The sequence below is a fragment of the Hippopotamus amphibius genome, chromosome 4, assembly GCF_030028045.1.
Source record: "Hippopotamus amphibius kiboko isolate mHipAmp2 chromosome 4, mHipAmp2.hap2, whole genome shotgun sequence".
Taxonomy (NCBI): domain Eukaryota; kingdom Metazoa; phylum Chordata; class Mammalia; order Artiodactyla; family Hippopotamidae; genus Hippopotamus; species Hippopotamus amphibius.
The window spans coordinates 146,604,451-146,626,440 of NC_080189.1; the positions used below are offsets into that span (position 1 = coordinate 146,604,451).

At 37.5% G+C, this 21,990-nt stretch overlaps 1 protein-coding gene across 1 annotated transcript in view; it reads right to left on the minus strand.

Annotated features, from left to right (window-relative positions):
- The window catches only part of CCDC175 (coiled-coil domain containing 175), a 61,617-nt gene that overhangs the window by 24,550 nt on the left and 15,077 nt on the right, over nucleotides 1-21,990 (minus strand). Inside the window, exons 6-13 of the mRNA XM_057732617.1 lie at nucleotides 19,900-20,022; nucleotides 17,147-17,256; nucleotides 13,563-13,644; nucleotides 7,967-8,103; nucleotides 5,662-5,772; nucleotides 4,478-4,549; nucleotides 3,024-3,159; nucleotides 2,335-2,466 (exon numbers count right to left, since the gene is read on the minus strand). Coding sequence (XP_057588600.1) covers nucleotides 2,335-2,466; nucleotides 3,024-3,159; nucleotides 4,478-4,549; nucleotides 5,662-5,772; nucleotides 7,967-8,103; nucleotides 13,563-13,644; nucleotides 17,147-17,256; nucleotides 19,900-20,022 — 903 coding nt within the window. The remainder of the gene's footprint in view (nucleotides 1-2,334; nucleotides 2,467-3,023; nucleotides 3,160-4,477; nucleotides 4,550-5,661; nucleotides 5,773-7,966; nucleotides 8,104-13,562; nucleotides 13,645-17,146; nucleotides 17,257-19,899; nucleotides 20,023-21,990) is intronic.

A 21,990-nucleotide genomic window follows, 5' to 3' on the forward strand; every position in this document is an offset into this window, starting at 1 on the left:
CTTGTCTTATTCCTGACTCTAAGAGGATTGCCCTCATTGGTTTACCAAACGACTGGTAAACTCTGTCAGCTCTATTTCAAAAAAACGTCTGAGATGCTGACTACTTCTAACCCGTCGTTGGAAGTTATCATTCTGGTTCAAGCTACTTGAACCATTTGGCGTATTGCTCTAGCTTGATGGCTGGTCTTCCTGCATCCACCAATGCTTTCCTAAATTCTGTTCAACATAGCAGCTAGAGTTATCCTATTTAAATGAAAATCAGATTATTTCAGAACAAATAATCTCCACTCAGAACCTTCCAATGGCTTCCCAGCCCATGCAGAGTGAAAGACAAAGTACTCGTAATGGCCTATAATGTGTGGCAGGCCTGGAGATGCCCCTTTTCGATCTACCCTCAAGGAAGAATTCACTGCCCTGTGGCAAAGCATGTGGTTAGCTGACAGCCTCCAGCATCGGAGTGCAGAGTGGCCTTGGCTATCTAGCCAAGACCATGCTTTTCAAGGGGTGGCCTCCAACTAACTGTGTGAGCAAGAAGATGGTACAAGGGTGTGGCCATTTCTGCCCAAGGAGGCCTCTTCTGATGAACAATCCTTGCTCTGGAGCTCCCCAGAGAGAGTTTGCAGCGTATATAATGGCCCCTGCCTAGTCCTTTCATAGACATCACACTCTAGCAACCTTGTGCACTCTTAGTTCCATGTCAGCATCTGCTTCTGGAAGATGAGTCCCTAGCACCTGCAGGACTCTCCCGCATCTCTGCTCCTTGTCATTCCTCACATAGGACAGTCCTGCCTCAGAACCTTTACGCTCAGCATGTCCTCTGCCAGGACCCACCTTCTCCAGGTACCTGCACATCACACTTCCTCATATCCTTACCGGTCTCTTGACTCCCTGTTCAAAATGGCACACAGACTGCGTTACATACACTTACCCTACCCCACTTCCCTGTTCTATTTTCTCTATAGCATTTATTGCCACTGAATACACTACATGTTCTACTGTTTATCTTGTTTATTTTCAACCTCTCTCACCCCATTGGAATGTAAGCTTCATAAGGGCAAAGCTCTTTGTTTGTTTTCCCTTTTAAAAAGTTTCTGTTTTTCAGCATCTAGAAAAATACTGGGTACCCACCCATGCTACACTCAATGGAGAAACGCTTTCCGCCTTGCTGCTTCTTCCTTCAGTTCCTTCTAATTTTGTATGGGTTGGTGCAATGCTTTCTTTCCTTGGTCTGTTCCCTGAGTTGTGCCAGTTTCCATTTTCCCTCTTCCTATTTCTGGCCATCCCCTTTTGATGTCTTTTCCCTGAGTTGCTATATTTCCATATTGCTAATCTCCCTTGGCACTTCTATGAAATCATTTTTTTCTGAATTTATGGAGGAATGTTGAGTCACAGTTTTCATCTGTTCCAGCACCATTTTTCTGAGCGTTCTTCATGTGATGGAACATTTCATTCCCCCTTTACTTGTTTTTCTCATAGTATTTTTGTGTGGAAGACATACCTGCTTCTCTTTTGTTATTTATGTTAGAAGAACTGGCTTTTTCTGGGACCAGTTATCTGCAGAGGGTTTCTGCAGGACATGACAGGGTGTGCGTGGTGGGGGGAAGAGCGGGCCTGGACCAGGGTAAGATGTAAACTTTGAAATGTAAGGACTTCCTACTTCCTCGCTACAGCAAGGCACTGCTGCCTTCAATAAAGTTCCTCTTTGGGATAGTCGGGCCTTTTTTTCCCCTCTTCAAACTGAATCAAGTTCAGGAAGACTTCTACTGCCATCTCTTTTCTCCTCAGCTACTCTACCAATAGTAGTCTCCTAAGAAACATGCCCTTGCCTGTCAAGGTAACAGCATCACCTTGAAAAAGTTTGTTTTCTGTTGTGTTTGCAGAAACCCGCCTGTTCTGGGACCCCTAAGTCCTTTCAGTGACTTTTCTCTCCACTTCCCCCAGCACCCATGCTCTATTCTCTCCCAGGCCAGCACCATGCCCTCTCTTTAAGGAGGACTTCTGAGATTGGCCTTCTTGGTCTCCCTCACCCTTCAACACTTCCCCCAGCCTCTTTTGTTCCAACTCTGCATGGTTTTCTCCAACATTCCACCTCTCTTCGTGGATTTTGCCAGCACTTCTACGTAACTTAGAGTGTGTGATTTTTTTTTTAACTGAAAACCTATTTCTCATTGCTCTATTCCTTTTTTAGGAGAAGAAGAAAGATTCAATATTTAATTGTAGTCTTGTTTATACTAAAATATTTACTTTACATCTAACTGATTAAAATAGCATGAAATATACTCTCCTCTGCATAGTGCTATCTAAAATTATTTTTAGATGTAAAATAAAATTTACCTCATACTTGTTCAACTCTCGGATTAACTTTTTTTCTTTGACAACAAATTCCTCTTCCTCTTGTTTTAATTCTAATGTAAGTTGTTCAATCTGTGCCAAAACTTCATTGATCTCTTTTTCTCTAAAACTGGTCTAATTAGGGGGAAAAAAATGAGGATTTATCATTTGTCTTGTAGCAGTCAGTATTACATTTTCAAACAGCCAGGTAAATTAATATCTCTGTGCATGAGACTTGGCTCTGGTTTCAGATTATATTATTTCTCAGTAACCACTGAGGGCGCTCTTTTTTTCCCTCCAGAGATTAATTTTTTCACCAAACAATAGCTATAAATGACATGAGGAAATGGGGAACGGGATAGGGGACGGAGGGTAGGCAGAGGATAAACATAGGGGCTAAATAAATGATGTTTAGTCTCTCTATTTTTAGAGATAGTTTCCCTAAACACTACCCTCAAGTTTCAGTTACATGCTTCAAAAGCAAATTTTGGAGCAAATTGCTACTTTGCCAAATTCCTATAGTTAAAACACAGCAAATGGATACGTTTCTCAAGAAAATAACATAATTCACTCTAAATATGAAATCGGCAGAAAGGAAAATACCTTTCAATGAGGTAAGGTTTAATGAAATACTGAAGAATTACTGACATGCAATATAGCGAGTAAATACTAAGTTCCTTGAGTTCCTTTACCTCTTCTAATAATTCACTGCGTTTAAGTTCGGCATCCAGAATTTTATCTACAACTTCCTGTATTTCAGCCATTATCTTGCTGGTCCCGCGTGCGTGTTTTTTTAGCAAACAAGCTATTTTCCACTGAGTTATAACACTAGAGATTAGACCAAAAAGAATTATTATCAAATTGAGATACAGTTTACTGAAAAGATGAAGGAATTCAAAATAAAACAAATCCTACTATGATTATAGGAAACCATGCTATTGATGATGTACAGTAGGCACATTAGCTGAAAAAATAAGACAAAACCTTAACTGCCTCAGTGCCATCCCCGCAAGTTGCTTCACATTAAGTTGTGTCGGTACATTTAACAGGACAGTGGACAAACTTAGTAGCTTGCCTCCTCTAGGTAAAGGATAGAAATGGGGAAGACTTAGGGGTCAAACTTCCGGGTTCTCAAAGTTTTCTCTCTGCCATAAAATAAAAAAGCTGTATAACTAGAGAAAAGTAAAAATTTGCCATTGGAGTCATAAATAATATTATATTGATGAACTCAGTGACAAGAACAAGGACGCAGATACAGAGAATGGACTGGAGAACTCGAGGTTTGGGGGGGGCGGGGGGTGAAGGGGAAGCTGAGACGAAGCGAGAGAGTAGCACAGACATATATATACTACCAACTGTAAAATAGATAGTCAGTGGGAAGTTGTTGTATAACAAAGGGAGTCCAACTCGAGGATGGAAGATGCCTTAGAGGACTGGGACAGGGAGGGTGGGGGGGACTCAAGGTAGGGGGAGTCAAGGAATGGAGGGAATACGGGGATATGTGTATAAAAACAGATGATTGAACTTGGTGTACCCCCCCAAAAATAATAAATTAAAAAAAATAATATTATAACAATGACAACAATAATAAAATATAGCTACTTTCTGCAAAAGTGCTTTCTAGGTGCCAGGCACTGAGCTACATACCTTACATAGATCATCTCATTTACCGTTCACAGCAACCTTACAAGGTGGGTGCTCCTGTCATTTCTCCCTTTATAGGGATGGGAGCAGAGACATTATTAAATAACTTAGCCCCGGTCACAGACCAAATAAGAGGCAGAGCAACCAAAGCAGTCCATCTGCAGAGCCTGTGTGTGGGACTCCTCTCCTCTGTCCCTGCACGTCACCTTCCTTACTGGTCCACGTAGGAGGCTGGATGCGCAAAGGCGCACTGCGCATCTGGGCAGTTTCACTCTGTGGTGACTTCGTATGAATGGAATGAAAAATTCTGTTTCTGTTCAATGCCAAAAAAATCACACTAACAAACATCTAGATCCAAGAGAACTCACACAATTTAATTTAGGAAAATAATTTCCTTGGACTCTACCAAGCAACAAGCACTCCGATTTCTTCCAACTCTGGGGAGCTGTTAATTAAGATAACATATACTACTTATAATATAAATTTTCTTTTTTTTTTTTACCATCTCTGATGTTCTCTTTCCAGGTTTTCAGTCAGGATTTTTATTTGTTTCTGATATACTTCTTTTGTTGCTCTAAAAACAAGAAAAATATATTGGATTTCGCATTTGTGGGAGCTGGTAAAGTGCATAATAGACTTTATGTATAATTCTCATGTACAATACGGCTACCATCTAATCGGGAGACAAAACAAACCTTGTGAAACAACTAAAGATTTTAGTGGCAGACTAACGGGAAGGCAATTACAATTTCTTGCGAGTGCAAACTCATGTTGCGAGCACTGAAGCCAAGGAGAGGGAAGAACAGATTTTGGCAAGGCAGTTGAGGAAAGGCTGCTAGAGGATAACGTTTAATGGAGGGAGGAACATGGATTGCCAGAATGGAGGTGCAGTCCCACCAAGGAAAGGACATCATCATTTGCAAAGACATGAGGAAAGGAGCAGCAAGTCGGGGCTCTTGTGACTAAGACAAACTTGCTGCATACGGGGCACACGAAGGGAAGTAACACTGTGACACAGGAAGGGTTAAGGTCAACAAATTGGTGAGGACCTCTGGGTTCTAGGCTGAGTTCTGATTTGCTGCCATGTATAATTTAGAAAGCCAATATAGATTCTTAAATTAGGGATAAGTAGTAGCTAAGGATGGAAGGTGTGTTGTGACTCTGGGATGGAGCGGAATGTGAAGACTCTAACAGAGGTATTAGAAGCAGCTTACGTAGAACTCAGCACCTGTCTATCCTTTCAATGAAAGGTTCAACAATAATGACTTTTCTGGACTGTAAAAAGAGAGAGCCAATTGTGAGCCTCCTTTTCTATACTATATTAGAAATTGGCATAGATTTGTTGTTATCATTTATTAAAAAATAAATGCATGGGGACGTCCCTGGTGGCGCAGGGGTTAAGAATCCGCCTGCCAATGCAGGGGACACAGGTTCGATCCCTGGTGCAGGAAGATCCCACATGCCGCCGGGCAACTAAACCCATGCGCCACAACTACTGAAACCCGTGCTCTTAGAGCCCACACTCCACAACGAAGAGTAGCCCCCGCTCACCGCAACTAGAGAAAGCCCACATACAGCAACGAAAGCCCAACACAAAAATAAAATAAATAAATAATAATTAAAATAAATAAATAAATAGATAAATGCGGAGGAATGAAGATTAAAATTTTCAAAGGCAACACATACCGATGAAGCTCACTGAGTGTGGTAAGTCCTTCTTCCATGTTTTTGATGTCTACTTTTCTTTTCGAAAGGAAGTTTTGTTTCTGAGCTATAAAGGCCAGTTGTTTCTGATTTCTACCATGAAAAAAAAACCAGAGTTATCATATGTTTAAGATTTAAATAATCATTTTTACCTCCTCAGCATAAGAAAATATGCAATCACAAATAAGAATTTAAAAAGTAGTTTGAAAGTTCCATTCATGAACTATTTACCAAATAAATCAGTAAAAATAGAAATAAAGTCTTTTTGCTAGTGGTGGCTAAATCTAAATTTATGAAAATCTCCAAGCCATGAAAAGAACATTAACTACAATAGTAACCACAGAACCACAAGAACAGTTCTATAGGACTTTATCCTGCTGGGTGCGTGTCTCTTTTAATGAATTTATCAATTCTGTTATGTTGTTTTGTAAAGGTAAAGGAATCAGTCAGACTGACTTTGGATAGTGGTCTACCTCTTCCTAGCAGTGTGACCTTGAAAAGAGACTTCACCTGTGGATGAGCCTCAGTTTCCCCATTCATAAAGATCACAATACCTACCTCACTGGTTGTGAGGATTAACCGAGATGTAAAGTGCCGAAGCCAGTGGGTGGCACTCACGAGGCCTTTTATAAAAAGTGGTTATTTTTTGTCTCTGACTTAGAGAGAAAATAACGAGAAGTTCATCATTTTGTTCAAATTTCCAGACATTGATAGGAATGTGCCTGTAACAGGAAGTACTTTATCTAAGCGTCTCATCTTCTTCAAAACTGCTATGGAGTGAATTGTTCCCCCTGCCCCTGGTTCATGTGCTGAAGCCCTAGGCCCCAATGAGTTGGTATTTGAAGATGGGGCCTTTGGGAGGTGATTAGATTTATATGAGGTTATGAGGGTGGAGTCCTCATGGTGAGATTAGTGCCCTCATAAGCAGAGACACCAGACAGCTCGCTCGCTCCTCTCTCTCTCACTCTCTTGCCTGCCACCCCCGACCTCCTGCCATGAGACACAGCAAGAAGCTGGTCGGCCATCTGCAAGTCAGGAAGAGAGCTCTCACCAGAACCTGACCATGCTGGCACCCTGATCTCAGGTGTCCAGCCTCCAGAACTTTGAGAAATAAATTTCTGTTGTTTAAACCTCCCAGTCTATGATAATTTGTTATGGCAGCCCAAGCTGAAGAAGACAAAACCCAGTAACAATAGTGTTTTAGTGTTACAATTATTTGTCATCAGCACATTTTATGATTCAAACTGATAACTTGATCTGAGGAAAGATTTTGCCTGAAGAAAACTAACAGTATCATTCTTAGTAGGCTATTCAATTGGATGAGATAAACTGATTGCAATAACTCTCTGCATCTTAAATGCTAAAACAATGACCATAAATTCAGCTTCACATAAGTGGGCCTGGACACTGTAATTACACTTCCATGTGATTTAGCTTTGAGTGTAGCAATGTATTATTACTTATATAACTCATGCTTGTAATATGTTATTCTGTAATACTTGTTAGGAAAACACTGGTGAATACCCACTACCTGTTAAGTAATGGACAAGATCCTGCAGATATAGTGCTGAGTCAGACAGAGCAACTGCTCTAATCTGTTCATAGTTCAGAGGGACAAAGGGATTTGTATCCAGCTGATAACAATGCAGTGACTGATGAAAATGAGTGACCTCAGAGGGATGTTTCAGAAGGATCACTGTGGTGAGAGGGAGGTGGATAAGTTGTGGGGGTAAAACAGAAAGTGGAAGGAACTTCTGAGGGGCAAGCCAAACCAAAGAAGTTAAAGGGGTGAAAAGAGTGGAGTTGGAGAGGAGGATAGGATATATCTGATAAATATTGGGGGGTGGAATTGAAAAGCCTAGGTGCTTGAATGGAGTCCTCATAAAAGATAGGAGTTTCCTTGAGTAATTTCCCAGTCTCAGGGTTAGGGGATTGTGTCAGTGACCAAACCTTTCTCTGAGATAGGAAACGTAGGTGCAGAGCCAGTTTCTGATGAACGTAGATCTCATAGTTTCTCCAGGCAGTCTCATGGGGTAAAAGCATGATTATTCTTTCAAGAATCTGATTTAGAAGTAAAAATAACAGATTTGGTGTTTATGGATTTGAGCTGACCCACATGAGGAAAGCATTATTCAGTATATATAGAGGTGAATTAGGAGTGTATTTATAAGTCAGTAAAGAATATTTCACTGTTATCAATAGATTTTAAAACTAGGATAAGCTTAAGTGGAGAAGCAACCCGTAACTATAGCATGTGGTCATGTATGGATCATGGATAGAAACATACTCAGAATAAATTTTCTGTTTCTTCAGAAAAACTTTATCCTCCTCACTTAAGACAATCTTATATTGTCTGGTAACAGTATGCAGTTTCTCTCGTAGATCTTTGTTCTCTAAACGACATCTGTGTAGCTTTTCAGCCATCTAGGAAAAAAAAAGGGAATTTGTGTAGAGGATTTGTTTCATGGCTCCTTTGGTGGGCAACTGTCTAGAGGCATATATTACTTAACACACAACAACTATGCCTTAAATGTTGAGCGATTTAATTCTACAACCAAATATGTAATTGTATATTTTGGGGCCTCTTTTATAAATTATGACAAATGTGTAGAAAGGTAGTAAACACTGATGCAAAACCATAACATAATAATTCATGTTGAAATAAGAATTGGGATTAATAAGCTGGGATCATTCAGCAAGATCTGTATGTCCTTTTCCCAGAAGATAAACTACACCAGGGAAAAGAAAATGTAACATCCATGGGAACTCTTGCTCAAAACCTCTTTGACTGGATATCATGCTTACCTTTAGTTATATATTTCTATTCAAGGACAAAAGATAGTACCCATTAGTGTTCTGAATGAGGTAAGAACTTTGTGCTTCGATGTCTCTGCTGAGTTGCTTCAAATGAGGTAAGAAAGTTAGGTTAGGTAGGAATGGTGGGCTAAGGAGCACTAAAATAGATGGATGAAAAGAGATCTTAAAAGTGTTGCAGAACTAACAAGATAATGAGGAATCAGTTGGCCTAATTCTATAAGAAAGCAAGAATCCAGACGGGTAAACCTAGTATTGAAAACTTCTTCTACTCTGAGGACATTTACTGATATTGAAGAAGCCACTTGGAATCTCAGGTTTGGCTCTCTTACATGACAAGGGGGCCAAAAGTCAACACTTAGAGCTCATCCAGGTATTGAGCCTGATAAACCTCCCACCACTTTAGTCTGGGATCCCAAAGAGCTTCACCATCTGAAGAAGCGGGAATTAGAAGCTAACTAGCCATGGTCCAGCCTGACTTCGGTCACCAGGGAACCTAAAGGTGGATTAAGGAGGTCTGGGGCTGGTAACATCCCAGGCAGCTGACAGAAGTGAATGAGATCTGTTCCCAAGAAATAGACTATCATCCTAGACCTCAAATTGTTTCTACAAACACCTTTTTTGAAGTACAATGTCCAGTGTACAGTTTTCTACCGGGAACAGAAGAAAATAAGACAGCACAAACAAAAAATGGCAGAACTGAACAATGTGCAGAAAAAGAAAAAAAAAACTGGCAGAAACAACAGATGACAGAAACACTCTTATAAAAATACCAGATATTGGAAATAGACACTGAAATATAAAAATACTGTATTTATTATGATCAAAGAAATACTAGACATGCTTGAAAAATATGGTAAGGAATTGGAACCAATAAAGAGTGACAAAACAGATTTGAAAATTACCAATTGAAAAATACAATAACCAAAATTAAGAACTGAAATAAGACCATTCTGCACAGAATGTAGCAGGGGGAGCAAAAAGGTAGAAAATAGGGAAGAGTGAGTAAGATACAGAGAGGATATTTTATCGTGTACATATAATTGGAGTCTTGGAAAAAGAGGAAAAGCATGAGACAAAAGAAATACGTGAACAGATAATGGCTGAGAATTTTGCAGAACTTACAAAATAAAGCAACTCACAGATTTAAGATGCCCAATAAATCCCAAGCGGGGTAAATAAAAAGAAAAACGTAGACCATATCGTAGTGAAATCAAACAACTGGGTCAAAAGGAACAAAAAAGACCTAAGATAAATGAAAGACATGCCATGTTCATGTACTGGAAGCTTCAATATTGTAAAAACACAAAATCCTCCCCAAATTGATCTATAGATTTAATTCAACCCCAATCAAAATCCAAACAGGTTTTTTGGCAGGACGTGGCAGACTGAAATTCAAAGGGCCAAGAATAACGGAAGCAACCTTGAAGAAGAACAAAGTTGAAGGATTTATACTACTAACTATAAAAGCTTATCTTAAAGCTACTAATTGAGAGTGTATGGTTTTAATGTGAGAAGCGACTAAATTCAAATGATAGAATAGAGTCTACAGATCCACACACACATTTATGATATATTTATGATCCACACTTAAGACAAAAGTGCCACTGAAATATAGTGAAGGAAAGTACTATCTTTTCATTGAACAGTGCTAGTTAATTGGACAATCTTATGGAAAAATATGAATCTTGACTACCATTTCATAGCACACACACACACACACTCCAGTTGGCTTGTAGTCCTTAACATGAAAAAGCAAACACTAAAGCTTATAGAAGATCATGTAGGAGAATATAGTCATGACATAGGACACAAAAAGCACAAGCCAAAAAGGAACAGATTGATAAACTGTACTTCATTAAAATTAATAAACTACATTTACCAAAAGATAGATATGCACATAAAGACTGCATACTTACAGTATAGATACTGTTCTGTATATGTATAATATTTCATAATAAAGGTTAAAGTTAGAATAGAATTTTGTGTCATCATTGAACTTGCCTTCTACAACTCATGAGAATTAAAATTGGATGTCAGCAAGAGTCTGGTTTTTATCCAACACTTATTTGTGGTCTTTTTGATGACAGCCATTCTGACAGATGTGAGGTGATATCTCATTGTGGTTTTGATTTGCACTTCCCTGATAATTGGTCATGTTGAGCATCTTTTCATGTGCTTGTTTGCCATCTGCATGTCTTTGGAAAAATGTGTATTCAGATCCTCTGCCCATTTTTTAATCAGGTTGTTTTTTAGATGTTGAGATGTATGAGATCTTTGTATATTTTGGATATTAACCCCATGTCAGATATACTGTTTGCAAATATCTTCTCCCATTTAGTAGGCTGTCTTTTCGTTTTGTTAATAATTTTCTTTGCTGTGCCAAAAGCCTTTTAGTTTGATATAGTCCCATTTGTTTATTTTTTATTTTGTTTCCATTGCCTGAGGATATATCCAATAAAAATCAGAGATTGATGTCAAAGAATGTACTGCCTATGTTTTCTTCTAGGATTTTTATGATTTCACATTTTACATTTAAGTCATTAACCCATTTTGAGTTGATTTTTGTATATGGTGTGAGGAAGTAGTCCAATTTGATTCCTTTGCATGTAGCTATCCAGTTTTCCCAACATTACTTATTAGAAAGCCTATGTTTTCCCCATTGTATATTCTTGCCTTCTTTGTCGTAGATTAATAAACTATATATGTAGGTTTAGTTCTGTGCTGCCTATTCTGTTCTATGATCTATGTGTCCATTTTTGTGCCAGTACCACACCATTTTGATTACTGTAGCTTTGCAGTATAGTTTGAAACCAGAGAGTGTAATACCTCCAGCTTTTTTGTTCTTCCTCAAGATTGTTTTGGCTATTCAGGGTCGTCTGTGTTTCTATAAAAATTTTAGAATTATTTGTTCCAATCTGTGAAAAATATCACTGGAATTTTAATAGTGATTGGGTTGAATCTGTAGATTGCCTTGGGGAGTATGGTTACTTTAACAATATTAATTCTCCCAATACCAATATATATATCTTTCCACTTGTTTGAGTCATATTCAATTTTTTCATTAATGTCTTATAGTTTTCCAAATACAGGTCTTTTACCTCCTTAGTTAGATTTAGATATTTTATTCTTTTGATGCAATTATAAATGGAATTGTTTAACTTCTCTTTCTGATAGTTTGTCATTAGTGTATAGAAATGCAACAGATTTCTTTCTATTAATTTTGTATCCTGAAACTTTACTGAATTCAGTGATGAGCTCTAGTATTTTTTTGGTGGTGTCTTTGGGATTTTCTATGTATAGTATCATGTCATCTGCAAACACTGACAGTTTTACTTCTTCCTTTCCACTTGGATTCTTTTTCTTGTCTGAAAAAGGCTGTGGTTAGGACTTCTAATACTATGTTGAATAAAAGTGGTGAGAGTGAGCAGCCTTGTGTTGTTCTTGATTGTAGAAGAGACACTTTCAACTTTTGACCTTTGAGTATGATTTTAGCTATGAACTTATTGTATACAACCTTTATTATGTTGAAGTATGTTTCCTCTACACCCACCTTATTGAGAGTTTTTTTCATAAATGGATGTTGAATTTTGTCAAAAGCTTTTTCTGCATCTATTGATCATATGGTTTTTATTTTCAATTTATTAAACTGGTATATCACATTGATTGATTTGCAGATATTGAACTATCTTTGTATCCCTGGGATAAATCCCACTGAAGCATAATGTATGATTCTATTAATGTATTCTGAATTCAGTGCACTAATATTTGTTGAGGATTTTTGCAACTATGTTCATCAGTAATTTTGGTCTATAATTTTCTCTCTTCTTTTTTTTTGTGGTGTCTTTTGTCCAGTTTTGATATCAGGGTGATGCTGGACTTATAAAATGGGTTCTTAAATTTTGGGGGGATAGTTTAAGAAGGATAGGTTTTAACTTTTCTTTAAATGTCTGGTAGAATTTACCTGTGAATCTTCCAGTCCTGGACTTTTACAATGAAAGTTTTTTTGTTTTGTTTTTTTGTTTTTGTTTGTTTGTTTCCTTTTTACTGATGCATTTCATTACTGGTAATTGCTCTGTTCATATTTTCTATTTCTTCCTGATTCAGTCTTGGGAAATTGTACATTTCTAGGAATTTATTCACTTCATCTTGCTTGTCCATTTGATTGACATATTATTGTTTGCAGTAACCTCTTATGATCCCCTGAATTTCTGTGGTGTAGGTTGGAACTTCTCTTTCACTTCTGTATGTTTGCCTTTACCAATGAGATTTTTCCTTTCATAATTTTCATATTTCTAGTTGTGGTCTTTTCCATTTACAGAAGTCCCTTTAAAGTTTCTTGTAAAGTAGGTTTAGTGCTACTGAACTCTTTTAGCTTTTGCTTGTCTGTAAAATTCTTTATATCTCATTAAAATCTGAATGATAGCCTTGCCAGGTAGAGTACTGATTGTAGGGTTTTTTTTTTCACTTTAAATATATCATGCCACCTTTTTTCTGGCCTACAAAGTTTCTGCTAAAATGTCTGCTGATCGTTTTTTCGGAGTTCCCTTGCACACAGCCAGTTGCTTTTGCTTTGCTGCTTTTAAGTTTCTCTCTTTATCTTTAATTTTTGCCATTTTAATTATAATATGTCTTGGTGTGGTCCTCTTTGGGTTCATCTTGTTTGGGAATCTCTGAGCTTCTTGGACTTAGATATCTGTTTTCTTTCTCAGGTTAGGGAAGCTTTCAGCTATTATTTTTTCACTTATGTCCTTCTGCCCCTTTCTCTCTCTCTTATTTCTAGGAACCCTATAATGTGAATATTAGTACACTGATGTTTTCCCTGAGGTCTCTTAAACTATCCTCATTTTTTTAAAATTCTTTTTTCCTTTTTCTGCTCAGCTTAGGTGATTTTCACTATTCTCTTCCAGTTTTCTGATCAATGCTTTAAATCAATTACTGTAAGTGATCATGATTATTATTAGTTAATGAAAATGCTACTTTTGGAAAATTTCATATTTTTCACATATACTTGAAATATTAACTAAAAATTAACTGTAATCTTAAAGCCATCATTTCTGTCTTCCTACCTGTTTTATCTTCAGCAATAATTCATTTTTTTCAACATTAGATGCATCATCCAGTTTTTCCTTGTTATACCTAAAAAAAAGCCTATGAACAAAGGAAGCCAAATAAATTCCTTTTAGGACATGTTTTCCAGCCAAGCCACATTTATTTATGACATCAGAAACTTCTAGTACCTATCTCCCTATGCACCATATTTATTTACAATTCATTCAAATAAATCAAATTTTTACTCTTTTGAATTGATGTATTAAAACTTCATTTATTTATATATTAATTTAAGAAGCAATTTTTGAACACCTACACTCTGAAGGTGTTACAGATACTAGAGATAGAGCACAGGCAAAGTCTCTACCCTCATGGAAATTACACTCTAGTGGGGTAGACAGAATATAAGCAAGTTATCAAAAATACACATATATTTCAGATAGTGTTAAATGCTCCAAAGATCACAAAGTAGGGTAAAGGATGGGGAAATCCTGAGAGTGAGGATGGTACTGTAGACAGGTGATTAGGGAACACCTCTTGCGATAACTTGTGAAAGACCTGAAGGATGAGAAGGAGCCAGATATGTGAAGATCTTAAGGAACAGCTTTTCATACAGAAGGAACAGCAGGTGATAATATCCTGAGATAAAAACAAGCTTGGTGTATTGAATATGTGATGAAGACAGGAGTGCGAGAAGCTGGAGAGTTAGACACAGCCCAGATCATGTAGGGTCTTGAGGAATTTCAGAAGTTCAGATTTTATTTCAAAGGGAACCAGGGGAGGATTTTTTAAGGAAAGGAGTGACGTGAACCGATTCACATCTTGTAAAGATGACTCTATTTAGTGGAGAAAGACAATAGCACAGGAAGACAGACTATGTAGAAGTCTTTGACGGTGGTCCATAAGAGATAGTGGTGGCTCAGATTAAGGTTGTAGTGGTGGAGTTGGTGAGAAACAGTTGGACTCAGGATATATTTTGAAGATGAAGGCAAGAGGACATGCTTTGAATTTGGCTGGAATTAGAGTTGTGTTAGTGTTAGGTTGGTTGGTTAGTTGGGTTAGGGTTAGGTAGTGAGGAAAACAGGAATGCTGGATGACTCCTAGTTTTTTGGCTGGAGTAACTGGGTAAACAGTAATATGGAAGACTAAAGGAAACGCTATTTTGAGGAGATAGGAAGTTAAGAATTCTGTTTGGGATATGTATGTTTGAGATATCCTCCAAGTGGAAAGGTCGGATGAGCTGCAGACTATATGCATTTAGAGGTCAGGGCTGGATATATAAATATGGAAGTCATTGGGATACAGAAAGTATGAGACTGAATGAAATCACGTATGGAGAGTATAAGTTGAGAATAGTGAAGGTCTGAGAGCTCCGAAATTTAGAGACATAAAGAAATGGAACAAGGGCCTGAGATGGAGCTGTGTAGTAAGTGGAACAAGAGAATGTGATGTTTGGGAAGCCAAGTGAAGAAAGTATTTCAAGCAGGTGAAAGTGAGCATCTGTGTCAAATTCTATTAAGAATTCAAAAACTTTGAGGAATAGACCAGATCACTAAAATCTGGCAGGATGAAAGTCATTAGTAACCTTGACAATTCTGAAATTTCAGCCCTTTTAAAAAAAATCTACAATTTTTATAGCCTCCTGCATTATAATGGCAAGTATATACATCACAAATTGGATGTCATTTATATACAACATTTAGCTTCTAATCCCCCACTTCCCATGTGCTGATAACCAGCTGAATGACAAAGAAAGGTCACAGCAATTTAGAAAGATAGGTACTGATTTACCTTTATTATGCAAATATATCATGCTGGATGTCAATATTAACAAAGAAGGATTAACTAGCAATGCCTCCTGGGGACTTGTGGAGAATCTGAGGTACTTTAACTGTCCACATATAGAATTTAAACTTGGAGTTGAATAATTTTTGTTTTCTCTCAATATTTTGACCTCAAAATAGATAATGAGTTTGCAAGTTAGACTTCATGGTGGGTGGGACGGGGGGAACTAAGACTTATAGATTAATAGGAAGATGAGTTATGCAAATTATTTTATTTTCTTGTATAATTTATTCTCAAAGAATCTTATAGAATATTTTAAAACAAGACTGTTTGATTCTTTAAATCCACCAAACAAGAACTGAGCTTCCCCTCTCTACCTCCAAAGATAGAGAAAAGGAACTAAGTGAAAAAATAAAAATACTGAGAATTTTAATTTGCCAAGTAATAAAGAGGAAAAAGTAAAGTTTTATGAATGAAAAAGGGGAGGGGGAGAGGTAACTTATATCCTCAATCACCAAATCAGTCAAAAACACTTTTCCTCAGTGAGATTCCACATGAAAACTCTTGAAAAGCTGGGATTGAAAAAAAACATAGGTGAGCCATTCAAAAGGAAAGATCAATGAATCCCCATTTCCTTCTTGAACATACATGTAAAACCAGTTCGCTAACATGAAGATTGCTTATAAACTTCATCATTGTAGCAAGGCTTTTAATCCTAACTCCTAGAAATAATTTAAGAGTTAAACTATACTTTCCACTATGATTCTTTGCCTACTATTTAAAAAACAGGTATCAACTAAAACTATCGAATCACTTTCAAAGAAAAAGATTTTTTTATTCTGAGTTTTAATTCTTGTATTACTTGAGCTTTCCATTGTTAATACTGTACTGGGTATAAAGAGTATTGCATATTTTATGGACTGTTGATGGTAGAGCAGCATTGTAGTATGCAATTGCTATTTTAGAAGACATGATCCCAATACATTCAAATCTACATGGAAAAGAGCCACATTATACAAGGATCCCACATGTGAAATTGCTTGTCTTTTGGGGAATCTGCTCAGACCACATTCTGTCTTTTAAACTGTCAGCAAAGCTGGGCGGGGGGGGGGGGGGGGAAGCCCAGAAGCTATATTTATATTAAAAGACCCCACCTTCCTGTCCAGTGCTGAGCCAAACAGCTTTTGATGGGAAATCTGGGAATTCTCCTGGGAGCTTGTCTATTGGTCAATCTCTAAAGATAAATGGATCTGCGACAGGTAAACTCAGAGGGTTTGCAACAGCCATGCTTAGCCATGGGCTCACCAAGAAGAGAACACAGCACGTAGACAGAGAATCGAAGAAGAAAGCAAAGACTGTGAGCCTTGAGATGGATGGAATATTTGATTATGTTTCTGCTTTCAGTTCCATGAGTAAAAGTTTTTGCCTTGAGGCTTCCCTGTATTTTCTCAGTAAATTCTGCAAATCCCCCTTGACTAAGAACAACTCTAGCAGCATGGTTAGGTAAGCTGTAGACTTATGGCAGTGCCTTCCTCCAGGGGCCTATTTGTAGGGAGTAAGGAACTGAAATGAAGATAATATATACCCAAAAGTCTCTCCCTTTCCCTAAACTAACTACATCATCCTCAATTTTTTCTCTTGATCATCTGAAAGACTGGTTAATTTCAAAATGAAAAGGCGGTTCTATAAAGCTGACAATCACAAACTTTAGTAAACTAAGAGAATGTAATTTTCATCTAATATTAAAGAAAAAAATTTTTAATGAAACTAACATCACATCTAGAAATGCTTCAGTAAAAAAAAGTATTATACTTACATTTTATCCTCCAGGATCTTACATGATTTCTTCATGTCTTCAACCTGTTGTTCCCAATGTCTTATTGATTCTTGTAGTCGTGCTATTTCTAAATTGTGATCACTAAGAACCTGTTGAAAATTCAATAAAATTAGGGCATTCAATCATCACCAAATGATTCATGACAGCAGTTCAATTCACTATATATTCATGTATCATCCATTCAACTTTTACACTGGGGGTGTCCTTTAGTTAAAACAAAAAGCAATTCATTATACTACTGTTTCTTTATGAAACAAACTGAGACAAAAATAATCCTGAAATCATCAGAGAAGAAAAAAAATGTGTGAGGGAGAGAAATCAATTACAGAGGATTCAATAGGAATGTGAAAACTATAAAAACAACTTTCAAGACATGAATTCATTTTGACTACCATTTAAAAATTAAATATACACTTTCATAATTATTTTCAAAATATTATTCCAGGATACTAGAATGAGTGTCATAAAAAAGTCAAAACAAATTGGGTCTTTTGCCTTAGTTGATAGCTATGTTGATGCTGAAAAGATTTTTTCTTAATATTTAATCCATATTTTGCAAATGGAAAAATTGGGTGCTATGAAAAAATGTTAGCATTATTAAAAAGAAGGAAATATAGATGGAGAAAATTCATAGTGAAACAGGTATTTTTACAAGACAGTTTCGAAATGAGGAAAAGGGAAGGCAAACTTAGAGCTTGGGTCTGCATGTCAGCTCGTGAGGGAAAGTGGAGCTGAGAGAAGGGCTGATCAGATCCCTTTGCTCTTGGGCATAGTTACCATGGATGGATTATTTACAGCCACCTAACCCTGCACATCAGGGATCAGAGAAACATCTGTTGGGGATACAGAGGTACTCTCAGTCATGCCAGGTAAGACAGGTGTGTGAAATCTCCCCAAACTATTTTTTTCCCTAAAGCACTCACTTAACTGAACTTTTGGGCTATAAGTAGTTCCAGAGGAGTCTGAAATCCTAGAAATGCCATCAAAAATTAGCAGAATGGCTAAAGGACCAATGACCCATCATTAGGATTAGTGACTATATGCTGAAGGCCCAACGGCCTGACATCCATAACCTCTAGCCCTCAGTCCTCCCTGCACTGGAAGTGTAGGGCACGTTGAGAATCACAACACGGTTATTCTTTTCTGCCAACATCACAGCAGCTTGACCTGGCCGCAGAGTTTTCTAAGCTAAAAGCACCACGTGAAGATGAACTTAAAATTCCCTGTAGTCTCAAGTCCACAGCCAAGATGCTGTTTTCTAATCTCAGGCAGTAACAACAACAACAACAACAACAAACTTGGCCAAATACAAAGCACTCAGCTAAAAGCCTTATAGGCATGACCTCATTCCATCTCTACAAAAGCCCTTTGAAACAGGCAATATTGTTACCCCCACCCATATTATAGGTGAGGAAACGTAGGGTTAGTAAAGCCAAGATTCAAACCCAGGTCGCTGTGATACTGAAGTCTGTGCTTTAAACACTACTCCCCACTGGTAAGGTGAGGTGGGGCGCTGGATTGCGGGAGGTGGAGAATGACACTGCAGGCGAGCTTATCCCTGCCACCTCAAGCCTTGTCTTATTTGGCCTTAGAGATCTTTGGAGTACAGGTTAAGGAACATACAGTTCATTTTTCCAGGCCAGGTGGTATGTGTGACATAATTTATGAGGCCCCAACTAGAGATATGAGCTCAGGCATGCAGATAAAATCTGTTTTATACAACCCTTGGGTTTTCCTTTGAGCCTAGCCTGACGCATGCGTCCTTACTATGTTGATATATGAAAAAACAGATAATGATCTTTTAAATGCAAGTATCTGGGGGAAATTTTTGATTTTACTAATGTTTTGTAATTGGATGTCATAATAGATAAATAGTAACTGTAATGATCAGAACCACAGTGTAAATAGTATAATGGAATTAACTGAAGATTCTGATAAGAAATGATGTTTTGATATTACTGTGGCCCCATATAGTTTTACATGTAATTCGCAATACAGATAGAAGAAACACACTAAAGACTCATTAATTCAACTAATTGTGATAGAGTAACAGGTGTTTCTGTTTTAATTAACAAAGAAAGTATTAACAGTAACCTCTTCCATTATAGGCACCTCCATAAGCTTCAGTTTTCTTATCTTTAAAATGAGGATAATCCTCACAAAATATTTATCACAGTACTGGCTTTCAATCAATGTTATCAATTTTTAAAAATAAAAGTGCAGAGCTCTGAAGTATTTTCTAATTCAAACAGACAAATAATCCCCTTTCCATATTAATGTTCCTATAGTCAATATAAGTGGAGAGCCTACATTGCTTTATTATCATACGTCCAGAATTAAGGAACCTGCCCATAGTTATTCTCTGTTATGTAAAATAAAGCAATCCCACAGAGACAGTACATGTGGTTCTGTATGCATTAGGTTGGCTGTGTATGTATTTTTTAAAATTCATTTTTACAGTATTTTGGTCTATCAAATGCAGTTTGTACCTAAGGCATTCCAAACTTCCTTCTTTCCATCATATTCCTGAAGAAGAAAACACAATTGTACTATAACACCTCAAACAGAATGTCAGAAAACGTTAACATGCCAGAAACGTTCTCCCCAGAATGGCATGAAGATTCATTAAAATCAACTGCTTTTTCAAAACACCTGCTGCTAGTTATATTCAGGGCAGTGTATATTGACATGCCTGGGGTCGGGCTTGAAAAAAACAGTTTATTCTTTCTTACCACTGTGCTGGTAGTAACGGTTTCTCTCATTTTTGTCATTTTAAGCGTTAATCTATCCAACTCTTTCTTCTTTTTGTAAATTTCCTTTCTCTTAAGTTCACAGAGTTTTTTATATTCATCAAGCTGTAGTGACAAACATAACAAAACAATCAAAAAGCTTAAGAGCACAACAAAGTTTAGGAAAATTGTTTTTTAAATTTTGTCAACCCAATTCATATTTATTTTAAGTATACCATATTCAATCTAAGTATATTATCAAGTTAAAAATAACTACCAGGTTTGCTTATTTTGAAACATCAAAGGAAAAATTATAAATCACAAGGACCAAACTGTAATTATAAAATGTTGAACTAGTAAATTTAGAGGAACAATAAAACAATGATCATTAGTAGCAAATTATAAAAGTAACTGCCATTGTAAAATTTACCAGTAAAACATCATGCAACGGTTACCAGATTTACACTGTGCTAAGCACATCAGCAGAGTCAAAGGAAGGAATAAGAATTGTTTGGAAATCTAAATTCACATTATTTAATGAGAGATAAAATAGACCAAAACCAGAATCACTGAAGACAGGGCAGCTCACAATCCTGAACAACTTACCATTGTGTCACCCACACCAGCCCCTGAGAGCTGGAGGGTTCTCACCTTGATTTCTTTGTTTCAAAAGCACCCGGGGTATTTGGCAGAAATGTTTTGCAGCTGTGCCTTGAGATTCAGTGGTCAAACGCGCTGAACTGGCTGTGACTTGACCATGGGAATGCTCCGCCCGTGCAGATGAGACTGGAGGTGTCCGAAAGTTACCTTTGCTTCATTACCATGTTAAGATCTCTGCCCCAAGTGGGGATTTGTACTCTGCTAGGCACAATTCCTGCCCTGTGCAAGGAAGCATGGAAGACTGCGCATGCCCCAGCTGCCGGGCTGCCTCTGCAAATCTCCGCCCCTTTCCTAGAGCCCTGATGACCTCTGCCTCCTACTCCTTAAAATTCCCTTACTCCCCTCCTTTTGGGGAGATGGTGTTTTTAGAGCACAGTCTCTCCCTTCTCCATTCCTTGATCAATGAATCAAGTTTCTGATCTGCTATACTGAACCCAGTTTTGTTTGATTGGCATTTGTGACACGGCAAAGGACCCCTTGAGGGGGTCACCGACCTGTTGAGGATTGATAAAAGAAATTTTCACATATTGAGATATAGGGAAATCATTCTGGCTTATACATGAGTTAACTTGAATTTTATGCTAACTAAAATAGACTGTTCATACGTACATTCTACATCGGCTTTAATTATTTAAGAAAAGGGCACAGTGACCAGAAGTAAAGAATGTCTATGTTAAAAATAAAGATTAAATGTCCCTCTTCCTGGGATGCTAATACTGGTTCTCCTTTCATGATGACTCCCTTCCCAGGTGCCAAGACCATACTGACTCACTGGGTACGTGCTGGTGTGTTCCTTTTTTCCCCCCAAAATGTTGAAGAAATGTAACCCTGACTCATTTAATGTTCTTTGTTCTGACAAGATATAAAACCATGCTAAAAATCCTGCTTCTCCTGAGCAACTTCTCAGGGTAATCTGGGAAGATGGCTTCTGAACTAGTCATTAGTTTGGTTCAAATAAAATTCTTTTCTACTCTTATTATAGATTGTTTATTGATTATTTTCATTAACAGGATAAATAATTTTACTAAGATCAAACATACCATGATTACCTGTCAGGTCCTACTGAAATGAGTCACCTTCTTATCAAAATCAAATACACCATGGATTTGTCTGGTAAAATGAATGATCAAGAACAAGGTAACTGAATAGTAAGGACCAAGAAAGCATATTTCACTCTGTTTTAAAGAGTTATGAAAACATGTTTGTGTGGCTTTCCATCAAAGCCACCAGCCGGTTCACCCGACACGGCTACTCTGTGCGACTGTGAGCATTACCAGTTATCTCTGCACTAGGGCACTGGTGCATTAAAATGAAACTTGGTGATAACAAATTTTGTTGAAAATTGAAATTCTGTGCTCATACTTCGGCCTAAGCCTTCTCCCAAGGTCTTGGGTCTTGCAATTATAGAAAAATTAGCAAATTAGCAAAAACTAC